At 18.1% G+C, this 27,971-nt stretch overlaps 2 protein-coding genes across 2 annotated transcripts; one reads left to right on the top strand and one right to left on the bottom strand.

Moving 5' to 3' along the window:
* Nucleotides 1-80: 80 nt before the first annotated feature.
* On the top strand, nucleotides 81-15,403 carry LOC128953141 (zinc finger protein 419-like). Its single transcript, XM_054298616.1, has 4 exons — nucleotides 81-175; nucleotides 2,411-2,588; nucleotides 6,226-6,364; nucleotides 15,342-15,403. The coding sequence occupies exons 1-4, from the start codon at nucleotides 81-83 to the stop codon at nucleotides 15,401-15,403; spliced, it is 474 nt and encodes a 157-aa protein (XP_054154591.1).
* Nucleotides 15,404-17,616: 2,213 nt separating this feature from the next.
* Nucleotides 17,617-18,896, bottom strand: LOC128953140 (cyclin-D-binding Myb-like transcription factor 1). Its single transcript, XM_054298614.1, has one exon. The coding sequence runs from the start codon at nucleotides 18,868-18,870 to the stop codon at nucleotides 17,617-17,619; it is 1,254 nt and encodes a 417-aa protein (XP_054154589.1). The 5' UTR covers nucleotides 18,871-18,896.
* Nucleotides 18,897-27,971: the final 9,075 nt, after the last annotated feature.

Raw genomic sequence — 27,971 nt, 5'->3', positions numbered from 1 at the left:
ATAAAAATTGCTATGAATTGTGTAAATCAATTGATGACTTGAATGAAGTAAATATCAAAACAACTAATGATTGTATTTCTATGAAAATCACTGATAATAGTGACTGTTATGACAACAACAACAACACATCTATGGATAACAACAAGCAATTCAAGTGCTTTTGGCCTAAATGTCGGTATATTAACGCTAATGAAAAGCTTTTACTTATACATCAATTAATGCATTCATCTATAAAACATTTTGAATGTAATAAATGCAATAAAACATTCAAATCTAAATCATATTTAGATTATCATAAAAGAGCTAAACATTTAAATGTTAAATATGTATGCGATTACAAAGATTGTGGCAAATGTTTTACTAGAAAATCAGATTTAAATCGACATAAATCTAGCATTCATTTTAATAAAAAGTTTAAATGTAATTATGAAAATTGTAATAAATTATTTACAACAAAGTATTGTCTTAAATCACATGAAATTCAATTTCATTTAAAACAAATATTATTTAAATGTGATGTCGAATATTGTAATAAAACATTTACATCTAAATACAATTATAATACACATAAATTAACTCATTTGAAGAAAAAACAATTTAAGTGTTCAGTAAACGATTGCTTAAAAACATTTACAACAAATCATTGTTTACGACAACACAAATCAATAGATCATTCAATTGAACAACAATTTATGTGTGATTACAAAAATTGTAGAAAATATTTTACAAATTTAAAATATTTAAGACATCATAAACTATATATTCATTTGAGTTTAAAACCATTCAAATGTAATGTCGATAACTGTGGCAAAAAATTTGCAACAAAATTTCAACTTTTACGACATCAACGAATAATACATTCAGAAATCAAATCATTCAAATGTGATGTCAATGAATGTAATAAATGTTTTTCACACATATCTTCACTAAATTATCATAAATATTATCGTCATAAATAATTTTGATTTAATTTTGTTATGTTTTTCAAAAATTACTAAATTTAATTCATTTTTTTTATATATAATGATATTTTATAAAATCAAAATAATTATTTCATGAATTTATTATATTTTAAAACAGGTATTTCTACTTTTATTTAGTAGATTTCAAAATTGAATATTTTTATAATTATATTAATGTATTTTTCTATAGTTTCTTAAATTAAATATTATAAATAAATTATTAAAATATTAACAATTTTCAGCAAATAATTATAATCTATTATATTCTAAATAACAATTATTAATGTAATTATTTCTACAAAACTAAATTCATAATAATAATTAAAAGAAATTATTAAATAAATATTAAATTATTTTTTTAAAAAATCAATTAAAAAATATATTGTAAGTAAATATTGGTTTTTCTTTTGGTTAGTCCTCAAACTGTTTGCTTATCAATCGGATTACACAAACAAACATATCTTTAAGGTATATCCTTAATCACATCGTAAAACTTCCATAAGTTTTCAGATACCGTTCCTAGTGTTCAAAATCTACACAAAATATACTGTATATTAATAGTAATGGCCCTCAATTTAGTCGCTCAACTCACTCACCAAAAAAAAACATTATAATTACATAAAACTATTAAATTTAATAAATTAAGATTATCTTTAAAGCATAAATAAAATATACATTAATTATTGATATAATATAATGACAAACAAAGTTTTAATAATGTTTATAAAAACAAAATTACAACAATAGAAATACAGTTTTTAATGATTATTAATATTAATTTAATAAATATTTATTATAATTATATTAAGTACTCTATTAATAAATATTATTTATAAAAAAAGTTTTAAACTTTTGTAAAAACATTTGCTACTAATTGTGAATATAAATCACAAAAATTATTTAAACTAAAAAAGTGTTTGAAAATTTTTACAAAAAATCATATTGATATTAAAATACTTAATTAATCAATTTGTTTATTAAAAAATATATTCAATAATTCTAAATAACACAATAATTGATAATTCATAAACAATAATAATACAATAAAAATAAATATAATATTTTTAATAATTATTAATAAATCAATTAAAACTCGATAATATTTTTTTATTTAAAGAATATTTAGGATAATAGATCCCTTTGTTGTACTAATGTGGTAAAAATTTACCGTAAAATAACTAATAAAAAGATCTAAAGATTATACAAAAATTTATATATAAAATGATATCTCCTTTTCCTATGATAAACATTTTTCGGTGTGATTTTCAATGTGCGAACAAAACACCTATACATTAATATTAGTATATTTAAAGTAAAAAGTTATTATAAATTATTAAACAGGTTTAGGATTAAAATAAAATATATATAGTGATATGATAACCAATTACTATTTTAGTCATTGTTTGGTGTGATTACAATAGTTGTGGCAAATATTTTACAAATTTAAGGTATTTAAAACAACATAAACGAACTAATCATCTGAATATAAAGCCATTCAAATGTGATGTCGATAACTGTGGCAAACAATTTGCTATTAAATCTCAACTTTTAAGACATCAACGAAAACATACAGGAATTAAACCATTTAAATGTAATGTCAATGAATGTAATAAATGTTTTTTAACGAAATATACATTAAATTATCATAAATATTATTGTCATAAATAATTTAGATATTTATATTAAGTATTGCGATAAAACATTTGCAACTAATTGTGAATATAAATCATAAAAAATTTAAACAAAAAAAACAATTTGAATCAAAACTCAGTAAATTTTTTTATTTAATGAATATTTAGGATAATTAATCCCATAATAAAATAAATTATTTAAATGTGATGTTGAATATTTTAATAAAACATTTGCATCTAATTATAGTAATAAAATACATAAATTAACTCATTTCATGAAAAAACAATATATTTGTTTAGTTAGTGAATGTTTGAAAACATTTACAACAAATCATTGTTTACGACAACACATATCAATAGATCATTCAATTGAACAACAATTTATGTGTGATTACAAAAATGGTAGAAAATATTTTACAAATTTAGAATATTTAAGACATCATAAACTATATATTCATTTGTGTTTAAAACCATTCAAATGTAATGTCGATAACTGTGGCAAAAAATTTGCAACAAAATTTCAACTTTTACGACATCAACGAATAATACATTCAGAAATCAAATCATTCAAATGTGATGTCAATGAATGTAATAAATGTTTTTCACACATATCTTCACTAAATTATCATAAATATTATATACATAAATAATTTTAGGTTTATTTTTTATGTTTTTTAAAAAATAGCTAAATTTAATTCAATTTTATGTCAACGATTGCGGCAAAAGTTTTACTAGAAATTCACAATTAACTGAACATAAATCAAGTTATCATTTTAATAAAAAGTTTAAATGCTTTTATGAAAATTGTAATAAAATATTTACAACAAAGTCTAGTATTAAATATCATGAAATTAAATTTCATTCAAAACTAATGTTATTTAAATGTGATGTCGAATATTGTAATAAAACATTTCTAACTAAAAGCAATTATAAAACACATAAATTAAGCCATTTGAAGAAAAAACAATTTAAGTGTTCAGTAAACGAGTGTTTAAAAACATTTACAACAAATCATTGTTTACTAAAACACAAATCAATAGATCATTCAATTGAACCACAATTTATGTGTGATTACAATAACTGTAGAAAATATTTTACAAATTTAAAACAATTAAAACATCATAAACGAAATCTTCACCTAAGTATAAAGCCATTCAAATGTGATGTCGATAACTGTGGCAAAAAATTTGCGATTAAATCTGAACTTTTAATACATCAACGAAAACATACAGGAATTAAACCATTTAAATGTGATGTCAATAAATGTAATAACTGTTTTTCACACATATCTTCACTAAATTATCATAAATATTATTGTCATAAATAATTTTGATTTATTTTTGTTATGTTTTTTAATAATTACTGAACTTAATTAAAAAATTATTTGTAAATATAATGATAAATTATAAAATCAAAATAATTAATACTTCAATTTATTATATTTTAAAAATGAAAGTAATCAATATTTTTCTCAAAAATGTTCACTAAATTATCATAAATATTATTATCATAAATAATTTTAGTTTTATTTTGTTATGTTATTTTATTAAAGATAATTAAACTTAATTCTATATAAAATAATAATTTTTTAAATAAGCAATATAATTAATTAATTACTGTTTTTTTCATTTACAGTAATAGTTATCATGTTTTATAAATATATTACTATCTTAATTAATGAATTGTTTTATTAAAAATAAAAATATATTCAATAAATAAATTATACATTAATACAATCATATTATTATTATTATTTCATAAGTAATTGTTAATTCATACACAATATTAATACAATAAATGTTTATAAAATAAATATAATATTCAATATACTATTTTATTTTATAAAAATAATAATAACTTTAATGAAAAACATTTCCATATAAATAAAAAAAAATTATAAAAAATTTTCCAACAAACAAAAAACAACAAAAATAAATAAATATTAAAATGATATTATAAATATTATTTTATTAACTAATAAAACTAAACAAAAAATACTATTAAAAACTAAACTGTTATATAATTTTTATAAAATTGAATAAAAAAACATACTTTTATTATCTCATAATCAATGGCCGGACTCATGGGTAAAGTTATATTCAAATAAACAATTTTTTAATCTCTCTCTCAATGTCTAACTGTCCACTAAATTGATGACAAGTGTTGACATTTTTTGTCGATAATATATGCACTTCACTTGAAAATCATTTAATAAATCATTTAAATTAAACAAATTGTTTATTATAATAGGTGTGTGTGTATTATTAGTATTATTATTATTGCACTCACTATAATCATTACAAATAATAATAGTTTAATAATTAACTGATTTTTAAATGTTTTTTTTAAATTCAATTTTTTCATAAACTTTTTGTTATCAGTCTGTCATTACTTGTTTGACATTCAATTGATTCAATTATCACTTTTTTATTGTCATCAAAAAACTGATTATTTTCATAATTGTCTTAATTATTATTAAACATTTGACTACTGTTTATATCACTGATTGAATATAAAATAACTTTATTAAACTTATTATTATTACAACCAATTAAATCATATCATTTGTTGTATTTATTTATTTTTTTAATTTAGTCATAAAATAAACTTTTATACAAAAATATTGCATTTCATTCATACATAATATACGCGAATATTTTTTTTATCTATTAATAGTATTTTATTTTTAAATGATATTAAAAAATCATTTGAGTCCTAACTTATAATATTTTATTACATTAATTAAAGAGTTATAATTATGTTTATTTTAATTTATTAAATATATATAGACAATAGGATAAATTAATTAAGAAAAATAAATTTTATAATACTATATGTTTACAATAATTTTTTTTTAATTATTAATACAACTAAATTTATTGACTATTTTATTGTATATTTTATTTATTTAAAAAAAATAATTATTATATATTTTTTCGAAACAATTATTTTTATAATTATTTAAATAACTAATTTAATAATTAAAAATTATTTTTAATAAATTTGTAATGCATTTAAAATATATGTTGTTACAGTATTGTAATTACACTGTACATAATAATATTAATAATAGTAAAATATTTTATTATTATTTTTTATTAATTATTTTTATTTTACTTTTAATTAATTAAATTTTTATTAAATAAAATAAATTAATTATTAACTAAAATAAGTTTTTTAATAAAATACTAGCTATTAATAAAACTAAATTTATTGTATATTTTTTTCTTGAAAAAATAATATTATATCAAATGAAACTATTATTTGTATAATTATTTTTCAAAATAAAATCAAAATAATAATTATTACAGTTATTACAGTTTAGGCTGTATATACTGTGTATATGTTTTCGTATAAAAATTAATTCAATTGTAATTAGATTAATACAATATAATATAATTAGTTAAATAACAGTTTTAACATAATAATCATATACTGCTATTAAACATTGATAATTATATTATAAACTGTTAATATATAAATATTTAAAAATTATATTGCTAAATTTATTAAACAGAAATAATTAATTAATTAAATAAATATATCTATAGTTATTTATTCTACTAGAATTTATTATTTTCTAACTAATTAACTATAATAGTTGTGGCAAATATTTTATAAATTTAAAATATTTACGACAACATAAACGAACTAATCATCTGAATATAAAGCCATTCAAATGTGATGTCGATAACTGTGACAAACAATTTGCTTTTATATCTGAACTTTTAAAACATCATCGAAAACATTCAGGAATTAAACCATTTAAATGTAATGTCAATGAATGCAATCAATGTTTTAAAGAAAAATATTCACTAATTTATCATAAATATTATTGTCATAAAATAATTTTACATTTATTTTTAGTATGTTTTTTAAAAATTACTTAATTCAATATATAAAATCAAAATAATTATTTCATGAATTTATTATATTTTAATAAAAGTATTTTTTTATTTATAGTTTTATTTTTTTAGATTTAAAAATGTATTAAATACTTTATTAAATATTATAATGTTAATTATACAAAATAAAAAAGTTGTAAAACACTTAACATAAAAGTACTAAACAAATAATAAATAGGATTTAAGATAAACTAAAACTAATATATAAAATAATATCCTTTTATCCTATGATAAAGATTTTTGGTGTGATTTTAAATGTACGATCAAAATACCTATACATTAGTATTAGTATATCTAAAGTAAAATGTAATAATAATTATTTACAACATGTTTAAGGATTAAATACAAATATCTTTACATACAGTGATATGATATCCATTTTCCATTTTCTATTTCAATGTGCGAATTATACTTCAATTGATGGACAGTTAGCCATATATAGTAGTAGTAGTAGTAGTAGTACTGGCCCTTATTATAGTGCAATATTTTAAAAAAATTATTTTTTGATACTTACGGTTGTCTCTATCAACACAAACATTGTGTACATTCAGATATAAAGTCATTCAAATGTGATGTCGATGACTGTGGCAAACAATTTGTTAATAAAAACAAACTATTAAGACATCGACAAATATATTTATGAATTAAATAGTATAGTAAATGTGATGACAATTAATTGCAATAAATTAGATAATTATTAATATTATTATTAATATAGATAATAATTATTAATATAAATTATATATATACAGTATATTGTATACAAATTAAATTATTATTATATATATATATATATAAATATATTTATATTACAGTTTCTAATTATCAGCAACTAATAAGTCATTAAATTTTTTTATAACTACATTTTTTTTGGTTAAAACAATTTATCTATTATCTAATCTACACATTTCAACTATCAATAAAACCGTATTAACCGTATTAACCGTATTAACCGTATTAACCGTATTAACCGTATTAACCGTATTAACCGTATTAACCGTATTAACCGTATTAACCGTATTAACCGTATTAACCGTATTAACCGTATTAACCGTATTAACCGTATTAACCGTATTAACCGTATTAACCGTATTAACCGTATTAACCGTATTAACCGTATTAACCGTATTAACCGTATTAACCGTATTAACCGTATTAACCGTATTAACCGTATTAACCGTATTAACCGTATTAACCGTATTAACCGTATTAACCGTATTAACCGTATTAACCGTATTAACCGTATTAACCGTATTAACCGTATTAACCGTATTAACCGTATTAACCGTATTAACCGTATTAACCGTATTAACCGTATTAACCGTATTAACCGTATTAACCGTATTAACCGTATTAACCGTATTAACCGTATTAACCGTATTAACCGTATTAACCGTATTAACCGTATTAACCGTATTAACCGTATTAACCGTATTAACCGTATTAACCGTATTAACCGTATTAACCGTATTAACCGTATTAACCGTATTAACCGTATTAACCGTATTAACCGTATTAACCGTATTAACCGTATTAACCGTATAATAATAATCATAAGTACATAAGTTAAATAATATATATTATTAATAAATTATCATAATTATTGTCAAACTTTAGGTAAATTATATTATTACAGTATTTTTCTAAAAAAAAATAGTAATAATTAAATCAGTTTCTAGTTATTATTAGTTATTATAACTGTATTAATCGTATTATTATTATTATTAAAATTATATGAATTAATATTTATACACTTTTAATACAGTAATATTATATATATATATTAATTAAATTTATGATTACAAAAATTGTAATCACAATAATAAACAATATTATAGCTTTATTTTAGTAAATATTTATACAATTTATTAGTAGCAGTGACGACACCATTATTTATATATTTAATTTACAAAAAAATATATATTTATATAATTTTATCTAATCTAAGATTATGATATTAAATGATTTTTAAAGTAAATAATTATTAATTTACTAGAAAAAAAAACTATTAGATTTTTTTTATAGTTAAACTAGAGTTTTTTTTATAAAAACAAAATTATTTATACAGTAATATTAAATTATTTTTTCTAGTAAATTAATATTTGCATAAATTATAAACCAATCTATCAATATAAACTGTAATAGCAAATATTTGTAATAATATTATTGTTTATTAATAATTATTTATTCAAAAAAATATTAGAATGCTCAAAGTGTAAACTTAATTTAATTTAATTTTTATAAACACTAATATTATTAAACAAAAATGAGAGTCAATTAGTTGACTAAATAAATAAACAGTTATATTATTTCATAATATATCTATAATAATGTACTGTATATTATTGAATATATAATTTAAATATATAATTATTTATTGAATATTAGTATTTATTAATAATGTTAAATTTACAATTAAAAATTACTATAACCAGTATATTAATTATCGGCTATTTGTATATATTGTGTACGCTATCAGTGATCAATACCTATACTATTGATACAACATTTTTAGTGAGATTCAAATTTTTGCAAAAATATTTCAATTATTTTAGTTCAGTATTACTGATAGTATCGGTAATACTAATGTGTCGTCTAGTATACAGTGAATTGGTTTCAATAAAACGGCCCAAAACTAGTCTACTTGTAATACACGGTCTATTGATTTCAATGTTTTTGGTGATAATGTTGACAATACCTGTTGGCTATCGACTGGTGCGGCCATCAGTCCAACTCATCAACAGTTTTTCAATAGCTTTTCTATGGGAACTAGTGTTGGCAAAAAAGAGAAATTTATAAAATAATAGAGAAATTTCTAGAAAGTTTCTAAAAGAAATTTCTATCTATGGGATCCCCATGGTTAATTTTGTTTTCTCGATATAAGCTCTCGATATTATGTAAAAATAAATTGGTTTTACAAGTAATAATTAAATATAAATATTAATATTTTTATTATTAATTAAAGTAAAAATTCATTTATTTAATTATCTTAAATTCTTATATATATATAATAAAATGATTATTAAAATTTTAGAAAACTGATTATTATTAAATAATTATTATTTTACATATAGGTATCGCATTTATTAGTGTATAGTGTAATGTTATATGAATAGTAGTTAATGTCTCATTATTTATATATTATTTCAATAGCTATAGATATGGGGATCCCATAGTATAACAATAAAGTTAAATTTCTATAGAAATTTATTCTTGAGAAAGTTTCTAGAAACTTTCTCAGGGAAATTTATTAGAAACTTTCTATTTGCCCATCTCTAATGAGAACTCCTATCCATAGTCCTGGCACTGGTATATCTGTCAGCTATATGTTTGCTAACTACTGTCATACAGTCGCTGGGGTTTACTATATATCGTTTCAAAGTAATACCTGTTCAGCCGATGACGATTAAACGCCCGGTTCAGCGGCCAATGATGAGACAGATAAAAGTGCCGCGCGGGATGTTAGCTAACAATCAGTTTGTAATGAATAGATATACAAATGGACAGACAGTTAGTAGGCCAGTGATGGCGGCGACAAAAAATGTACCTCAAATTGTTGTTATCAAATCACCATGATCAATTTTATATGTATCACATTAAAAATTAATAATATTGTTAATTTGTTATATTATAATATATATACATTAATTGTTTTAATAGTAATGATACTTTAAAATATTTTTACAAACATTTATACTTAGAATTTGTTTTTTTAATTTTTATGAAATTATAATGAATTAAATTAAAATAAAATTATTAACTTATTATTATTGTAATTGTAAATTTAAGTAAAAAATAATTTAAAAATACTTGAAAATCTTTATAATTAGGCACTAATTTGTTATAACTTTAGTTGATATCAATATTATATAGTATATATGATAACAATAAAAACTAAATATAATAATAATAATAATAATAATAATAATACTGTATATTATTAATATATTGAATTTAATTTATGATTACAAACTGTAATCACAAAAATAGTCAATAATATAGTTTTACATTTAATAACTATTTATGTTAATTATAATAGACTTCAGCGAACGTTGGATATTATAATTAATATACTAAAGTTATATACGAATAATATATAATTTTTTTTTAATAATAATAACTTAAAAATATCAATTAATAAATAACTAGTATATTATTTGTAATAAATAATTATTTTATACTAAACTTTTTACTAAAATTAATTACATGATAAAATATTATAAAAATTTACACTAATGTCAACGTTTTTTAAACTTATATATTATTTTTTATAATAATATAATAATTTTTTTATCTAAATGTATATATAAATAAAATTTAGTATATAATACAGAGTATATGTACTAAAAAATATATTTTACATGTAGTAGTAGTAATAATATATTGAATTAATTTATTATTAAATATAAACTGTATTTTTATATTTATTAACTATTTAAAATAGGCTAATAGATACTAAAAAATATAATTTAATTATTTTAAAAAAGGGATAATTTTTTATATAAAAAATGTGCTAGTTACAACTAAAAACATTAATTTAAATAATAAATAAATTGCTAAATGTAACATTTATTTATTTTTATTAATATCATAATTATTAATACCTCTTGTTAAAAATGTTATAAAAAAAGATATTTTTATTTCATTTACTTTTTTAAATATTATTTTTGACATTAGTTAACAATTTATTATAATAATATTTTTAAATAAAATTATTAGTATAATATATTGTTAACTAATTATAAATATACTACAGTATCATAGTTTAGTTTTTACTATTAGTTAAAATAATATTTATAATTATATTTGTTTTTAAAATTATTAATTACTGTATAATTTTTTAAATTATATTTTTAATATATTACTATCATATTTGCATAAATTTATATACAAATCTATAAACTGTTATAAAAAATATTTGTAATTCTATTATTGTTTAGTAATAATTATTTATTTTAAAACAATTAGATATTTGCGAATTATTATAATTTTTTTTATACTAAACTTATTACTAAAACTAATTACATGATAAAATATTATAAAATATACACTAATGTCAACGTTTTTTAAACTTATATATTAATTTTTATAATTTTATAATAATTTTTATCTATATATATATATATATATATATATAAATAAAATTTAAAGTCTATAATATACATTGTATATGTACTAAAAATATATGCTATATATATAGTAGTAGTAATAATAAATTGAATTAATAGATTATAATAATATAAACTGTAATCACAATACTTGAAAATACTATAGTTTTACATTTAATAACTATTTATGCAATTAATAATAAATTCATAGATAAAAAAATTTTATAACTAAAAAATATAATTATATTAAAAAAAACAAATAAGTTTTTTTATAACTAAAAACATTAATTTAAATAACAACTAAATAAAAAATAAATTTCAATTAAATTACAAGTGAATTGAATTCATCCATTGATACCAATGTAATATTTATTTATTTTAATTAATATCATTATTATTATTATAACCATTATTATAGTTATGGCAATGTATATGACGATAACAAATGTTATTAAAAAAATTATAACTTTTTTGTTTAAAGTAAATTACGCGTAAATTTACTAAACATAATGTTTCCCAAAGTAATTTATATAATTATCATTTTTTATGAATACCAATCGTTAATTAATTAACAATGTGTAACAATTTATTATTAAATTATTATTTTTTGAAAAAAATAATTAGTATTAATACTATTTTTTATCTAATATAACGATTAATTTTTATTTTATAAAAAAAACTATTATTGAGAAAATACAATAATTATTAGTTATAAAAAAGTTTGTTTTTTAGTTAATTTTATTAATTGTAATAAATAATTAATATATTAATTATATAAAAATTATATTATCTAATAAACTGTTAAATTTTATTAGATAGTAGTATAATTTTATATAAATAATTAGTAATAGATATAAAATTAGTATCAAAAATTTACAACTTTAAACAATTTAATAAATTTATGCTTATTTTTAGATATTTGTGTCGTTTTTTAAAGATTTATTTAGATTATTGTTTGAAAATTCAATAAAAACTATTTATTAATTAATTGATTAAATTGCTAATAGTAATGATACAAAAAATAATAAATTTGTAAATAAATAAAATATTATTAATAGTAATAATAATATTAAGTTATTATTGCGATATAGTTTGTAATTAATTATATTTTTTTATATAAATATATTGTTTTTAATTGAAAAAAATATTATAAATTATTTTAATAATTAATTATTTATAGAATTAGTTTTATTGATTAAAAAAATTTTAATTAAATAATTTAGTTTATAGTATACCGTATTTAAATATACTTTCGTATTTAAAAAAATATATAATAATAAAATGTATTTAATATCATATTTTATACAGTATTTTAGTAAATTTTAAAAATAAATTAAATAGAAATATAATATTAAATTATTTGTTTAGTAACATTATATAAGTATAAAAAATTATTATTTGTAAAATAAATAATATTAAATTTATTAATTAAATTACACTAATTTATCTATTAATATTGATAAATGTATGTTAAATGTTTAAAACTGTAATAAACTATTAAAATAAAATTATAAACGTTAAATTAATATTTAAAATTTATTAAATTTTAGATTTGAGACTTTTTGTATAAATTACTACTCTATTAAATATATTTTATTGAAAGTAATTATAAATAAAATCACATTATTATTATTATTTTTAAATGCGAGTAATTATTGTTTTATTTTTATTAAATAAATTGTATTTTATATTTAATCTTATATTTGAAATAATTTATATTATATACAATACATATTTGTGATATAAATTTAATTTCTATAGATATCAATAAATAAAATTAAGTTTTTTAAAATTTTATTATAGTATTATTTTCTAAGCTATTAATTAAACTTTTTTTTATTAATAATTTATTTGTTTCATTTAATTTGCCTGATATAATAAAACAATTTCTTATTTTTTTAGTTAATTTTATGAATTGTGATAAATAATTAATATAAGATTCAATTAGTAATTGAAATAAATGCGATAAATTTAAATTTTAGATATTATTTAATAATTTATTATAATGATTATTTATATATTTTTTTAAAAAGTAAAATAAATTTATTAGTATATATTAATAATATATTTGCATAAATTTATATAATCAGATCTAAATAAACTGTAATAACAAATATTTCTAATAATATTATTTGTTTATTAATAATTATTTATTTTAATAACTATTAGCCGATATAGTAGTCAAACTATTAAAGTTTATAATTTAATTATAATATACAGTAATATAAATTTAATTTTTTTTTAAATTATCATTATTATAGATATTATTTAATAAACTGTAAAAACTAATATATTCAATACTATGATAGTATATTTAAAATTATTTTTACTATTAAATAATTGTTTATTTGTCTATTGGCAACTGTGTTAGTAAATAAATAATTTTGATATTAATTTTAACAATATAACTTATTATTTTTTTTGTTTATTGGTTATATTATTGGTATATTATTGGTTGCAATGTCGATGAGGACACATTTTTTTGAATATTTATTAAAAATTATAAAAATAGTAAAAAAAATTAAAACCAAATATTAATCAAATAAATAAATTTATGAAATCAATGATATTATAAAATAATGATTACTAGAAAAAAACAAACAAACATTTTTGTTACAATCAATGACATCACACAAACATGTACCGCAAATTGTTGTTATCAAATCACCATGATCAATCAATTTTGTTATTACAATTTATTTAATTAATATCATATTAAATTTTTTTACAGTATATAATTGTTTATACTAATTAAAAATAATAAAAATGTATTTAAAAGTAATATTAGATATTAAACGTTTCAATTATATATTATTATTAATTATTATTGATTTTGTAAAACTTTAACTAAATTATGTAATTACAGTTTATTTTTTTAATAATTAAATCAGTTTCTAGTTATATTAGTTATAATAGTATTATTTTTGTTAGTAATATATTATTATATTAAAAAACAAACTGTAATCACAAATATAAACAATACTATAGTTTTATATTCAAAAACTATTTATGCATTTTTTCTTAAAATCTTATATAAGTCTTATAATAAATTTTAATTAAAAATATGATTTTTTTTGTTAAAAAATAATAATAACCATTGTAATAAATGTTTTAGTGATGCCCTAAAACTAGTATACTTAATAATTAATATTTAAGTTATATATAATAATAATGAAATTAAAATTTTGATAAAATATACTTTGTAATTTTGTCATACAGTATTGTATGATTAATAATTATTTTTTTTAAATTAATTAAATTTTTAATATTGTTTAAACAAATTTATTATTATTTTTTGATTCAATTTTATATTTTATGATACTTAAGCCTATCTATTATTTTTTTGTTATAATATTTGTTACAAATTATATGGTTTATTATATTTGCTAAATATTTCTCGAAATAAACGGTAACACATTAAACACATATTTTTTAAATATATACTAAAATCAATTTTAAGTATTTTTTTAGATACAAATTATCAAAATGAAAGCCAAACTAATGTCTAATTAGTTATTAATTTAAAAAAATAAAATTTTTGCGGCAATTGTTATAACATATAGACTTTTAAAATGTATAACATTTTTTTAATAAATTATTTCTATTTAAATATTTTCATAACAAATGTTATGCAAAAAAATTGAATAACAAATAAATAAAAAAATCAATTGATGACTAATTAAATGTTTTTTTTGTTTCTCTTACTTGTATTTAACCAACTTTTTGGACCAAAAGCACGTAATCGCGTTTTATTGTTGTTATCCACACGTGTGTCATTGTTGTTGATGATGTTATAACAATCACTATAATCACTGATTTTCATTGAAATGCAATCATTTGTTGTGATATTAATTGCATTCAAACATTCAATCGGTTCACACAAAACATTAGTATTTTATGACAAACTATTCGTTTGTTTATCAATAATATCTATTTTTTAATGATTTCAATACACTTAATATATTCAGTTTATGTTTTATTTCATTGATTTTATTATAATAATTAACTCGTTTTCGTAATAATTTAATAAATTTTAGTTTTAAACCGACATTTAGAACAAAAACACGTGAATCGCGTGTTATTGTTGTTATCCACTCGTGTGTTGTTGTTGTTGATGATGTCATAACAATCACTATAATCACTGATTTTCATTGAAATGCAATCATTTTTTGTTGTTATTATAATCACTAAAGTATATTCAATTGTTTCACACAATTAAGTTGTAATATATTAATGATTAATTTTTTTTAATAGATTTTAGTTTTTAATAGTTTAAATACAATTTTTTTATAATAAATAACAAATTCATTATCTATATTATAGCAAAAAAATAAATAATATAATATAATACTAAAACACATGTATTTTTTTAAATTTTGATAACACATTGATAATTGACATAAACAGTGAGTCCTAGGAATTATATATATGATAAATAAAGTTTATATTATTAATATATACTGTAGTATATGACTTATTTATACTAATAATTAATAGTAAACTATTTGTTATATATTTATAAAATAAAATTATATTTAAAAAAATTATATAAAACTGTAACTTATTAATGAATTAAAATATTGTTTTGTTTAAATTATAAAACTATTCAAATCCAATACCAGCATTTTCAAAATTATTATAAATTTATGTATATTTTTCAAAAAATTATTATTTATTAGTTAGAATATTATTAGAAATATATTAGCATAATAAGTGATTATATAATTTTTAATTAACTAACTTTTAAAAAAATAATTAAATTTTTATTATGTTTTAATAATAATTGTAAAAAAATTGTAAAAAATTTAGAAATAATACTAATTATAATTAATTTATTCAATATTTGTAAATAAATTTAAAAATTATTATTTTATTTTATTTAATTAAATAATATTACAATTAAAATATTATAGTATTCGTAGAAAATATAGTTTCAATTATTGATATCACATTTTTTGACAGTAATATACAATTAAAATAAACAATGTTTTTCAATAATAATAATAATAATAATAATAACATAAAAATATATTTTATTATTTAATTAGTTCAGCAATAGTATATTGATGTTTAATGAATTATTTAATGAACAATATATTTATGATTATTTAATGATGCTTTTGAACTTAAAATTTTGTTGCAATCATTGACATCACATTTATATGATTTAATGCCTAAATGTGTTTGTCGTCGATGTCGTAATAGATTAGATTTATTAGCAAATAGTTTGCCACAGTTTTTGATGTTGTTGTTGTTGTCGACGACATCACATTTGAATGGCTTTAAACACATATATTGATAGATAGAAACTTTATTTTAATTATTTTAACAATTATTAATAAATAAAAAAAATAAATAAAGAAGGGAGAGAGAGAGAGAGAGAGAGAGAGAGAGAGAGCTATTCAATGATTGATATTATAATTTCAATGAATGGTTAATTGATGTCTTTATAAATTAGAAATTTGTGTAAATATTTTATTACAATTTTTATAATCGCATCGAAATTCTGTTTCAATTGAATGATCCCGTGATATGTGTTGTCGTAAACAATGATTTGTTGTAAATGTTTTCAAACACTTGTTATTTACTGAACAATGAAATTGTTTTCCTCTTAAATCAATTAATTTATGTCTATTATAATCTCGAAGGCTATTATATATTTTACAACAATAATCGCATTTAAATAATTATAGTTTTAAATGATTTATTTTTCGATAACTTTTTAAATTAGAAATTTGTGTAAATTTTTTATTACAATCTTCATAATTAATATTTAAACGTTTTTTATTTAAATGCATTTTAATCAGTAAAATATGTTTGCGAATCAATGATAATTGCGGCAAATGTTTCTTAACATATAAATAGTTTAAATGTATATTAAAATCAACAATTTATTTTAATAATAATAATAATAATGTGCTTACGATAAGTGTTATAAAAATTTTTAGACAAAAAGCTAAACTCAAACTTGTAATTTATATGCAATATTTAATTTTTTAAAAAAAACATCTTAACTATTAAAAAACATTTCAAACTCTTTTAATTCGTCATCACTTTTAATATATTTTGGCAAATAGTTATCATAAAGAAAATCAATGATCTGTTTATAGGATTTACAGTCAACTGAGGGAACCGTTTGACTAATTAGACGCCAGTTTCTCATCAATGAGTTGAACGACGAAATATTTGCAAATTTTTCCTTAATTATGTCCCAATCGATGTCCGATTCATCGGTAAAGTTATATTTAAACAAACAATATATTAGTCGTGCGGTGTCTGTCTGCGACCAACTGTCCACCAGTTGATCCCATTGAGCCAATTGCCAGCGCAGGTATTGATGCCAATGTTTTTCAATTTGTGTTAAACTTCTATTAATTTCAGCCAAATCACCGATTTGTTTGAACGGCAATTGTTTAGTATAGATATGTTGTTTAAGATCATCGGTATTCAGCACTCGTTTAAATGCTGCCAATAGTCTCAGGTCTTCATCCAGAGTCCACTTTCCCGTATCAAATGGTTCGCCATTTTTGTTGAAATTTAACCGAAAATAACAATAAACTGAATTCGGTGTCGAAGTAACTCTTTCGCCAATTTCTGTCCATTTATTACCATAAACTGAATGTAAACTTTTGACTTTATCTCTCATATCCATTGATAGGTCTCTAAGATATTTCAATGAATGAAACTTAACTCTTGCCGTTTGATATATCTGTAAAATCGTACGATTAGGCAAACCATTGGCCAATCGCATCAAAAACTGTGAGCTTCTCATAAAATATTGAAAATCTTTCCTCTGTTTTCTAGTATATCTATTAGTCAATGCAAAGTAACCCAATAGACGTGTTTTCATGTCTTCATCGCACTTATAGTCTTCACAAAACTTATCCCAATTTCCGGTCAATATTTCCAATTCATGTTTACTTAACTTTCCTTTAATTACTTTCAGATTATTTTCATTAATTATTTGTTTCTCTTTGGCTGTCATTTTTGCATACGGTATAAGTCTATGCAATCGTGAATCGCTTAATAGCGTATTATTTGTATTGTCGACACTATTATCGCAATCAGTATAATCACTATTACTACTACTACTACTACTAGTCTGACAATTATTGACTGATTGTGTATTGAATGCAATGTTTGTTACTATAATCTCAGTGTTTGTGTCAAACAGTTTTGCATCGCTTTTATCACTAATTACTTGTTTGTCATTCAATTGTCGATCAATTGATTCATTCATCACTTCTTTATTTGTTTTTTTCATTTCACAACTATTTATATCATTAATTGATTTAACAGTAAATCCATATTTACTATAATTATTGTTCACATTATTATTATTATTACAATCGTTATAAACACAATCAGTTAATATAAAACTGTTTCGTTTGTATTTCATTTTATTCATTATTATTTTTTAAAAAAATCATTCATTAATAGCACTTATTTTAAAATATTTATTATTATATTAATATTATTCACTAATTGTTAAATTAAATATAAAGACATTAAATAACACAAACATTTAGTTATTTAAAAAAAAATAAATTATTATTACTGTGTTTGTAATACACGTGTTGTTGTGTTTTGTTGTTGTATTTAACAGACATATCGATGACATCACTGTTTGTGTATTGAAATCATTGAATAGCATTCAAACATACATTACGTCTATATATATATTGTAAATAAAATACAAAAATATAAATAAATAAATTATTTTATAATTATTTTATAATTATTTTAAATAATTAAACTATATATTCATATTTAATTTATAAATATTTGTAAGAAAAAAAATTAATTAATTTCATCAAACATTATTAGTTTAACTATATGTTTAAAAAAAACAATAACAAATGTTTGATAATAAAAAAATAAATTATTTACAAATTAGTGAATTGAAAATCTATTGTTTAATTGATGTAAAAAAATTTAAAAAAAACTATTTTACAAATATATTTAATCACTGATTTAATACATGTATATTTGTGTCGATGCAAACCAAGTAAATGTAATGTAAAATATATTTTTTATCACAATTTTTATAATCGTATCGAAATTTAATCTATTTAAATTGAATGATATTAAAAATTTTATTATTAATTAATGATTTAATAACTAAATATTAAAAATTATTTAATGAACAATAAAATTGCTTTCCTTTTAAATGAATTAATTTATGATTATTATAATCTCGAAGACTTTCAAATATTTTATTACAATACATAAATTAACACATTTGAAGAAAAAACAAATTAAGTGTTCAGTAAACGACTGTTTAAAAACATTTACAACAAATCATTGTTTACGACAACACATATCAATAGATCATTCAATTGAATCACAATTTATTTGTGATTACAATTATTGTTGAATTTATTAATAAAAATTAAAATATTTAAAACAACATAAACGATATATTCATCTGAATATAAAACCATTCAAATGTGATGTCGATAACTGTGGCAAACAATTTAATTAAAACATTTATCACAATCGTTAATCATCGAAAACATTTGCATTTGAAATGTTTTTTTAAATGTAATGTCAATGAATGTAATAAATGTTTTTCAAATATATCTTTTACTAAATTATCAAAAATATTAATGACATTTAATTTTGATTATCCATTTTTGAGTTGTTGTTGTTGTCATAATTCACTGTTTTCTGAATATAATGTTTATTTTAAAATCAAAATAATTAATACATAATTTATTATATTTTAAATATAATGATTGTAAAATTGTAAATCAATTAAATAAATTTAACGAATTGAAAAACTTATCATTGAATTTACAACAAATTAATAGTCAATTCAATGAATTGTGTGAAACAAATGAATGCAATGAATATTAAAGCAACAAATGATTGCATTTCTATGAAAATCACTGATTATAGTGACTGTTATGACAACAACAACAACACACGTATGAATAACAACAATAACAAGCAATTCAAGTGCTTTTGGCCCAAATGTCGGTATATTAACACTAATAAAAAGCTTTTAATTTTACATCAATTAACGCATTCATCTATAAAACAGTTTGAATGTAATAAATGTAATAAAATATTCAAATCTAAATCAAATTTAGATTGTCATAAAAGATCTAAACATTTAAATATTAAATATGTTTGTGATGTCAACGATTGTGGCAAATATTTTAATAGAAATACTCAATTAAATGAACATAAATCTATTGTTCATTTTAATAAAAAATTTAAATGTTTTCATATAAATTGTAATAAAATATTTACAACAAATTTTCGTAAGAAAACACATGAAATTCGAGTTTATTTAAAACAAAATCTATTTAAATGTGATGTCGAATATTGTAATAAAACATTTATATCTAAAGGCAATTATATAATACATAAATTAACACATTTGAAGAAAAAACAAATTAAGTGTTCAGTAAACGACTGTTTAAAAACATTTACAACAAATCATTGTTTACGACAACACATATCAATAGATCATTCAATAGAACCACAATTTATTTGTGATTACAATAGATGTAGAAAAAAATTTTAAAAATTAAAATATTTAAAACAACATAAACGATATATTCATCTGAATATAAAACCATTCAAATGTGATGTCGATAACTGTGGCAAACAATTTACTACTAAATCTGTACTTTTAGTACATCAACGAAAACATTCAGGAATTAAACCATTTAAATGTAATGTCAATGAATGTAATCAATGTTTTTCACAAAAATGTTCACTAATTTATCATAAATATTATTGTCATAAATAATTTAGATCTATTTCTTGATATGTTATAATAAATAATTAAACTTAATTCTATATAAAATTATAATTTAATAATTTAATGAATACAGTATTATAAACTGTTAATTCATAATAATAATACAATGAATGTTAATAAAATAAATATAATATACTTTTAAATAATTATTAATAAAACATTTAAAACTCTATAAATTTTTTATTTAATGAATATTTAGGATAATTATAGCAATTACTGATACTAGTTATGACAACAACAACAACACACGTGTGGATAACAACAATAACACGCGATTCAATTGCTTTTGGCCAAAATGTCGGTATATTAACAATAATAAAAGTCTTTTACTTATACATCAATTATCGCATTCATCTATAAAACAGTTTGAATGTAATAAATGTAATAAAACATTCAAATTTAAATCACATTTAGATTGTCATAAAAGATCTAAACATTTAATTGTTAAATATGTCTGCGATTACAACGATTGTCGGAAATGTTTTAGTAGTAAATTACATTTAAATCAACATAAATCTAACAATCATTTTAATAAAAAGTTTAAATGCTTTTATGAAAATTGTGACAAAATATTTTCAAAAAATTTTCATAAGAAAACACATGAAATTCGAGTTCATTTAAAACAAATATTATTTAAATGTGATGTCGAATATTGTAATAAAACATTTGCATCAAAAGGCAATTATAAAATACATAAATTAATTCATTTGAAGAAAAAACAATTTAAGTGTTCAATAAACAAGTGTTTGAAAACTTTTACAACAAATCATTGTTTAACGACAACACATATCAATTGATCATTCAATTGAACCACAATTYATGTGTGATTACAAAAATTGTAGAAAATATTTTAMTAATTTAAATCATTTAAGACATCATAAACGATATGTTCATCTGTGTATTAAACCATTCAAATGTGATGTCGATARCTGTGGCAAACAATTTGCTATTAAATCTAAACTTTTAAGACATAAAAGAAAACATTCAGGAATTAAACCATTTAAATGTAATGTCAATTAATGTAATAAATGTTTTTCACATAAATATTCACTAAATTATCATAAATATAATTGCCATAAATAATTTAGATTTATTTTTGTTATGTTTTTTTAAATTACTAAACTTAATTCAATTTTATAAATATAATGATAATTTTACACAAAATTATTTAAACTAAAAAAACAATTTCATTGTTCAGTGTAAACAAGTGTTTGAAAAGTTTTACAATAAATCATTAAATTGAATGTTTTTATAATTATATTAATCTATTTATCTATAATTTATTTAATTAAGTATTATAAATAAATTTGTAAAATATTAACAATTTGCAGCAAATAATTATAATATAATATTCTAAATAAGAATTATAGCAATTATTTATGTAATTTTTTCTTTAAAAAACTAAATTAATAAAATAGTAAATCAATATAAATTATTAATAAAAAATTATTTTTTAAAAAATCAATTAAAATTATCTTTAATAATAATAACTATTTATATTTCATTTGATTAGTCCTCAAACAAATAATTATAATATTATATTCTAAATAACAATTATTGCAATTATTTATGTAATTTTTTCTATAAAATTAAATTAATAATAATAAAAAAAAGTAATTCAATAGAAATTATTAAATAAATATTATATTATTTTTAAAAAATCAATTAGAAAATATATTGTAAGTAAATATTGGTATTATATTTGATTAGTCCTCAAACTGTTTGTTCATCAATCACTGATAAAAAAAATTTATTTATATAAAATTTATTTATGTAATTATATAAAACTAATTAAACTAAATTAATAAATATACCTTAAAAGCATAAATAAAATATACATTAATTGTTTTAATATAGTGATAAACTAATAGAAATACATTATACTGGTATATGTTAACCTAAAGTAATTCAAAGTATTAAACAGGTTTAAGGATTAAATACAAATATCTTATATACAGTGATATGATATCCATTTCCTATTTTAATCATTGTTTGGTGTGATTTCAATGTGCGATCAAAGAAAACACAATAGTATTTATTTGATATTTTAGTTAAATTTTCTAAACAATAATGGAGTTGTTGTTATTAAACAAAACTATTAATAAATTAAATAAATTTTATGAATTGAAAAGTTTATCATTGAATTTACAATAAAATTAATAACAAATTCAATGAATTGTGTGAAACAATTGATGGCTTGAATGCAATGAATATACAAAACAACAATTGATTGCATTTCTATGAAAATCACTGATTATAATGACTGTTATAACAACTACAACTCCATTTATACTAATAATTATTATATTAAAAAAATATCAATAAATCAATTAAAACTCATTAAATTTTTTAATTTATAAATATTTTTGTATAATTATATTAATTGCTCTTTTAATAAATATTATTTATAAAGACAAACTAAAAAAATTTATAAAATCAAAATATTTATTTAATGATTTTTTTTATATTTTATCATTTAGTTTTAAATCAAGTCTTTTTTATTAATAGTTTTATTTAATAAATTTCAAAATGTATTAAATACTTTAAATCAATTATTTGTTTTATAAAATTAAAATAATAATTTTTTAAATAAAAATATATTTTCACAATTAATAACTAAAAGTATATAAATAATAAATATTATGTAGAGTATAGCAATAAAACATTTGCTACTTAATATGTATATAAATCATAAAAAAAATATTTAAACTAAAAAACAAATCATATTAAAACATATATTAATTAAATAACTCCGTAATTGTTAATTTATAAACAATAATAATACAATAAAAAGTTTAATAAAAATAAATATAATATTTTTAATAATTATTTATAAATCAATTAAAATTCAGTAATTTTTTTATTTAATGTATAGTTTGGATAATAGATGCCTTTATTGTGCTAATTGGCAGCCAAACAGATAATAATGCAAAAATGTGGTAAAACTTTTACCGTAAAAGTACTAATAAACAGATAATAAATTGGTTTAAAGATTAAACAAAAACTCATATATAAAATGATATCTACTTTTCATATGATTTTCAATATGTGATCAAAATACCTATACATTAGTATTAGTATAAGTTATAGTTATACTGTATAACTAAAGTAAAATGTAATAACAATTATTAAACAGGTTTAAGGATTAAATACAAATATCATATATACACTGATATGATATCCATTTCCTATTTTAATCATTGTTTGGTGTGATTTCAATGTGCGATCAATTTATTTGATATATTTTAGTCGACATTTTCTAAAACAATAACATAATGGAGTTATTATTAAACAAAAAAAAATACTAAATTAAATAATTTGAATAAATTGAAAAGTTTGTCATTAAAATTACAACAAATAAATAACAAATGTTATGAATTATGTGAAGCAATGGATGCCTTGAATGCAATGAATATTAAAACAACAAATGATTGCATTTCTATGAAAATCACTGATTATAGTGACTGTTATGACAACAACAACAACTCATCTATGGATAACAACAAACAATTCAAGTGCTTTTGGCCTAAATGTCGATATATTAACACTAATGAAAAACTTTTACTTATACATCAATTAAAGCATTCATCTATAAAACAGTTTGAATGTAATAAATGTAATAAAACATTCAAATTTAAATCACATTTAGATTGTCATAAAAGATCTAAACATTTAAATATTAAATATGTTTGCGATGTCAACTATTGTGGCAAATGTTATACTAGAAAAACATTTTTAAATCGACATAAATCTAGCGTTCATTTTAATAAAAAGTTTAAATGTTTTTTATGAAAATTGCAACAAATTATTTACAACAAAGTTTTCTAAGAAATCACATGAAACTCAATTTCATTTAAAACATAAATTATTCAAATGTGATGTCGAATATTGTAATAAAACATATGCAATTGAAAAACATTATAAAATACATAAATTAACTCATTTGAAGAAAAAACAATTTAAGTATTGAGTAAACGATTGTTTAAAAACATTTACAAATCAAATCATTGTTTACTTCGACTCAAATCAATAGATCATTCAATTGAACCCAAATTTATTTGTGATTACAATAACTGTATAAAATATTTTTCAAAATTAAAATATTTAAAACAACATAAGCGATACATTCATCTGTGTATAAAATCATTCAAATGTGATGTAGATAACTGTGACAAACAATTTACTACTAAATCTGGACTTTTAAGACATCAAAGAAAACATTTAGGAATTAAACCCCAATTTAAATGTAATGTCAATGAATGTAATAAATGTTTTAAACAAAAATATTCACTAAATTATAATAAATATTATTGTCATAAATAATTTTAGATTTATTTTTGGTATTTAAAAAAAAAAAATTCCTGTTAAAACTAATTGTATAATGTTTATAAAATAAGATAAAGCTATATTGCTAATTATTTGTTAAAATAATAATAATACATTAATATAATGTCAATAAATGTAATAAATGTTTTTATCAACAACAAAAAAAAAATCTGCACTAAATTATCATAAATATAATTGTCATAATAATACAATCAAAGTTTTAATAAATAAATAAATATCATAAAAGTAAGAAATCAATTAAAACTCAGTAAATATTTGTAATAGATATATAATGCATACTATATTTAAAAAAAACAAATAGTAATTTAATTAGTTAGAGAGTAATTAAAATAAATAATTATTTAATTTATAGTTACTAAAAATATAAATGGTTTTTAATATTTAAATATTTTTTTATAAAATAGATTTTCAATATTAAAATTAATATTATTTTTTAAAATATTAGAATAGCATATATATTAAATTAGTAAATAGTAATTATTAAAAATAAACTAAAAAGTTTTTATTAATAATTTTTATTATATAAAATACAATAAAGATATTCAAATAATAATAAATTGTTAATAAATTTGTAAATATAATTTTTTTCATACTTAATATTTTTATTAAAAATTATTTGACAACAATTAATTGAATATTAATTTTTTAGTTAAAATTTATTTACTATAATAATATAATATAGCTATAATTTAGTATTAAAAATTAAACCATTTTTTAAATAAAAACTATATCATAATTTAGCTATAGTTTTATATCATTAATAATTATTTTTATAAATTTATCAATTAGATGATTTATAAATAAAAACAATTATTATTTACAGTTATTATAAAACATTTGCAACTAAAAGCAATTTGAAAATACATAAATTAACTCATTTGAAAAAAACAATATATTTGTTTTGTAAGCGATTGTTTGAAAACATTTACAACAACTCATTGTTTACGTCAACACAAATTAAATGATTGAACCGATTGAATTTATTTGTGATTATAATAGTTGTGGCAAATATTTTACAACTTTAAAATATTTACAATTATTAAACAATTATTAATTTGCTATTAAATCTCAACTATTAATACATCAACGAAAACATTCATTAAATTATCATAAATATAATTGTCATAAATTAGTTTGATTTATTAGTTGAATTTAGTATTTATTTAATATTTTAGTGAAATTTTTTAAAACAATAATAATGGAGTTATTATTAAACAAAACTACTATTAATAAATTAAACAAATTTAATGAATTGAAATATTAATATTTTACAAATTTAAAACAATTAAAACATCATAAACGATAGAGAAATCATTCAAATGTGATGTCAATAACTGTGACAAACAATTTGCTATTAAATCTAAACTTTTAAGACATCAACGAAAACATTCAGGAATTAAACCATTTAAATGTAATGTAAATGAATGTAATAAATCTTTTTCACAAAAATATTCACTAAATTATCATAAATATTATTGTCATAAAAAAATTTAGATTTAATTTGATATTTTTTTTTTTATAAAAAATAACTAAAACTTAATACTATATAAAATGATAGTTTATTTAAAAGGTAAAATTTTGAATTTAAAATTATAAATATACTAATAATACTTATGTTTTAAAAATATTTTAGATTTAATCAATTGGTTTAAAAAAAAAATTATTCAATAAATAAATTATATATTAATAGCTTTCATATTATAATTATTTACAGTAATTGTTATTCATAATTATGATAATACAATAAAATAAATTTATTTTTAATAATTATTAATAAATCAATTAAAACTCAAAATTAATACTGTAATAGCTTTTATATTATTATTATTATTATTATTATTATTATTATTATTATTATTATTCAAAATTCATTATAAATACATATATTAATACAATGCATAAAATAAATATAATATTCTATATAATGTATTATTTTATAATAATAATAATAATTTTAATGAAAAACATATCCATATAAATCCATTTTTTATATAATCACATAATTTAGCAGTCTTTTAAAACATCAAAAAAAATAAAATAAATTCATTGACATTATAAATATTATTAATTTAAATAAATAAAACTAAATAATACCAAAACTATGATATAATTTTTTTAAAAATAATTGAAGGAAAAAACTTACAGTACTTTAATTATCTCCCAATCAATGGCCAGACTTATCGGTAAAGTTATATTCAAACAAACTATATATTAGTCGTGCGGTCTCTCTCTCTCTCTCTCTC

The sequence above is a fragment of the Oppia nitens genome, unplaced genomic scaffold, assembly GCF_028296485.1.
Source record: "Oppia nitens isolate AA-2021 unplaced genomic scaffold, nextdenovo-longstitch-racon4-pilon3 scaffold20_pilon_pilon_pilon, whole genome shotgun sequence".
NCBI classification, from domain to species: Eukaryota; Metazoa; Arthropoda; class Arachnida; order Sarcoptiformes; family Oppiidae; genus Oppia; species Oppia nitens.
This window is presented reverse-complemented; position numbering and strand designations above follow the sequence as displayed.